At 35.2% G+C, this 3,255-nt stretch overlaps 1 protein-coding gene across 1 annotated transcript in view; it reads left to right on the top strand.

The window, feature by feature from the left end:
• Positions 1–1,212: 1,212 nt before the first annotated feature.
• Positions 1,213–3,255, top strand: part of cltrn (collectrin, amino acid transport regulator) — a gene marked incomplete in the record, with an annotated part of 9,752 nt that continues 7,709 nt past the window's right edge. Inside the window, 2 exon segments of the mRNA XM_013999461.1 lie at positions 1,213–1,447; positions 1,719–1,777. Coding sequence (XP_013854915.1) covers positions 1,381–1,447; positions 1,719–1,777 — 126 coding nt within the window.

Here is a 3,255-nt window from a genome sequence, read left to right as displayed (position 1 = left end):
ATACAAATACTTCAATCCTTTTATTTAGATGACTATGTCCTGCTGGAGTGTGACATGATTTGTATATGTACAAACTACTACGGTATCAGAATTTTATATATTTATACTTCTTGTTCAATCACAATTAAATTCACTCTATCGAGGAGGCACAATTTATGTGGATAGTATTTATTTTTTACAATAAGCAGCTGGAATAAAAACAAGCAAAAATGAAATAAAAGTAATGACTTTCTACTTCTTGTCTTTTTTTAAAAATGTAAGGAGTAGAAAGTAAAGATAATAGTGTGAAAATGTAAAAAGTAGAAGTAAAAAGAAGGCTGAACAATAATAACTCAAGTAAAGGACAGATATCCAAAAATTGTATTTAAGTACCATAAAGAAGTATTTGCACTTAGTTACTTTACAACTCTGCTGCCTGACAATATTTAAAGGAGCTCAACTGATTTTTTATAATTGTATTTATCTTTGTTTAAACAAWCTTTTGTTTCTTGCACTATGAAAAAAAATCACATCTAAATAATTTGTTTTAATTTWAGCAGTGCTGTAAAATCTCAGCAATGCGTTTTACTGCAGGTGTTGTCATTTCTACGTAAATCGCTTCCATTTTATTGAAGCAAAGTTCACTTTCGGGTGGACAGAGCTAAAGTGAAGATCCGGGCTGCCTCATAATGAGGCAACAATGTGCTATTTTTTTTTACAGCAAATGACGGCTTAGCAGAATTCACTCCAAACTGGTTCAAAAATAAATGATTTTCAGGGTGAAATGGATGATTAACTCTAAATACACAAATGATTCACCAAGATTTTCTGCTGAGTTTTTGCACAGCAGTCATTTTTGTGAATATGTGGAAGTTTTAACACGAAATCTTATCACAGATCAAGATTAAAGCAGATAATAAGAACAGAACAACTTGTTACAAAGAAACAATTCTTACACAAACTAGTTTTGTAAGCCCACTTTGACCTTATAAAGAATGCAGCTGCTACAGTTAAAACACAAAACGCAGATTTGGTCTAATTATTTCTTTATGCTCCTGTGTGTGTGCCTCAGAACACAGCAGACTCTTGTTACTKAACATAAAAAAGCCTGGGCCACTCACAGTGCTGTGCACAAACACTGTGTTTCCCTCCTGCCTTTCACGTTAAAGCTCTCTGGCTCCTTGAACAAACACAAACACATTAACCGCATCCAGGAGAGACTGCCATTTCCTTATAGGAGGATGGGCGAGTTCAGGTGTGTCCTGGATTAACGATTAAACCCAGACTTGATCCTGTCAAGCTCCTCTGCTGACCTCCTCAAAAACTGAACTCTGAGTGGGTTTTTCATTTTATTTTTAGATTCACAGCTTCGGTTCATTTTCTTTCGTCTTGTCCGGGGAAATGTTGGAAAGAATCGTTTTCGTGCTCTGTTTGCTGCCTGTTCTGTCAGCAGAGCTCTGTAAACCAGGTATGTGACCTGCTTAACTGTAACTTTTAGTTACATATCTGTATCACATTTCTTTTATTATGCTCTGAACAAACAGGTTTTGTTAGTGTAAAACCTCCAGCTGGCCTGTATTAGCCTATTGTCAGCTTCTAATCTCTCTGCTGGAACACAGTCAGATTAGACACATAACTCAGATGTTTGCCTCACAAGACTTGAACTACAGTAAGAATAAAACCTGTGTCAAATCTGAGACACCGGTCCTGAACTTTTATTACGTGTTTTTCTTCTTTAGATGCTCCAGGTGCCTACAAAGTTCGACTCAGCATCAGAACTGCTCTGGGAGATAACGCTGTAYGTACAGAACTGAAGACTCATTCTTCATAAAGAATCTAACACCTCTCTGTTCGATCAAAGCTTAAATAAAGTGTTTTCCTTCTTCCAACGTTAGCTCCTGCTGCTTTCTAGCCAAAAGATCCTTGAGATTTGGATCAACATCAGCTAATTTGCCAACAAAAACAACGATTAAAGGCATCAAAAATGACCAGACCCTGAAATAATAAAAATAAAAAAGCAACAAGATTTTTCATTCAACAGKTTTTTTGTAGTGATTTAATGGGAATGTTTAAATATGATGCTTAAAAAAATAATGTGCCACCATCATTTAGATGTTTTTTTTCCTTTGAAAACCCAATGTTGAGTTTGAATCGAAGCACTTTAAAAAAAAAAAGCTGGAGCAAAGGAAACATGATTTTAAACAGTGAACACACCTTGTTCAAACTGACTTGATAAATCCAAATTTGTACATACTTTAAAGACCAGCAACAGGTGGTACTGGACTGCACCATCCAGCTGTTTTATAACTAGACTCCAGACCGAACTCCAGAAGTTAAAGCCACTCATAGAGTTATATCAGACAACTAGAGGGTGCCCTGCCTATTCAGCATATTGTTTACATCTATGGTGGAGAAGCTAAGTTGGCAATAAGCCCAACTGAATTTGTGTCCCAAAATTTTTAAAATCTCTTTACAATGACTTAATTGTAGGCGCTCCAAGTGTAAAATAAAAGGGAAAAATATCACAAAAACCTTTTCATTATTTAGCTCACGATCTGAGTGTAATATTTAGCATTTTTTTAAATGTCAAATTTCAGTGTGAAATGTTATCTCTAAATATTAAATCCCACATCCTCTGTAAATCTGAATGTAAAAATGGTGTGGTTAAATGATAAAGCTTACATTTATGCCCACCACTGGTGCGTTGCTTTTGTTATGTCATCATCAGCCTGAGGCGAAAGCAAACGCTAATACTACTAACGCTGCTAACACAGTTAACAATGTTAACACTGCTAACGCCCTTAATTGATGGCATTTAAGATTTAAATTCAAAATGCTTTCATTGAAAACAACATGGATGGTACCTGTGGTCGAGAAATTTGAAGTGCAGCTTGGACACACAACCACAACTGCAAGTTTGATGTCTTGTAGGGTATTGTTAGCAGAGTTAGAGTTTTGTTCTTTATTTTAGCCTGATCCAGCCTAAACAGCATACAATACTGCTAGTCTATCTGCTTACTTGTGACACATTTTTTTTCTTTTTTGTCATTATATCCATAACACACATAGCTTCGTGGCATTTTTTAATTTTGTAAACATAGCATTATATTATGTACAATTAATTTAATTTAATTTAATTTTTTTTATTTTACATTTTTTACACACTTAGCCCTTATATGTTCAGACCAAAGGCGTTTTGAGCATCAGGTTTACATGCAAAGTCTATAGTAGATGTGCATGAGTGCSAAGAAGTGCTGCAGTGTGTTTTGAAGCAGT

Source organism: Austrofundulus limnaeus, unplaced genomic scaffold, assembly GCF_001266775.1.
Source record: "Austrofundulus limnaeus strain Quisiro unplaced genomic scaffold, Austrofundulus_limnaeus-1.0 Scaffold8, whole genome shotgun sequence".
NCBI lineage: Eukaryota > Metazoa > Chordata > Actinopteri > Cyprinodontiformes > Rivulidae > Austrofundulus > Austrofundulus limnaeus.
This window is presented reverse-complemented; position numbering and strand designations above follow the sequence as displayed.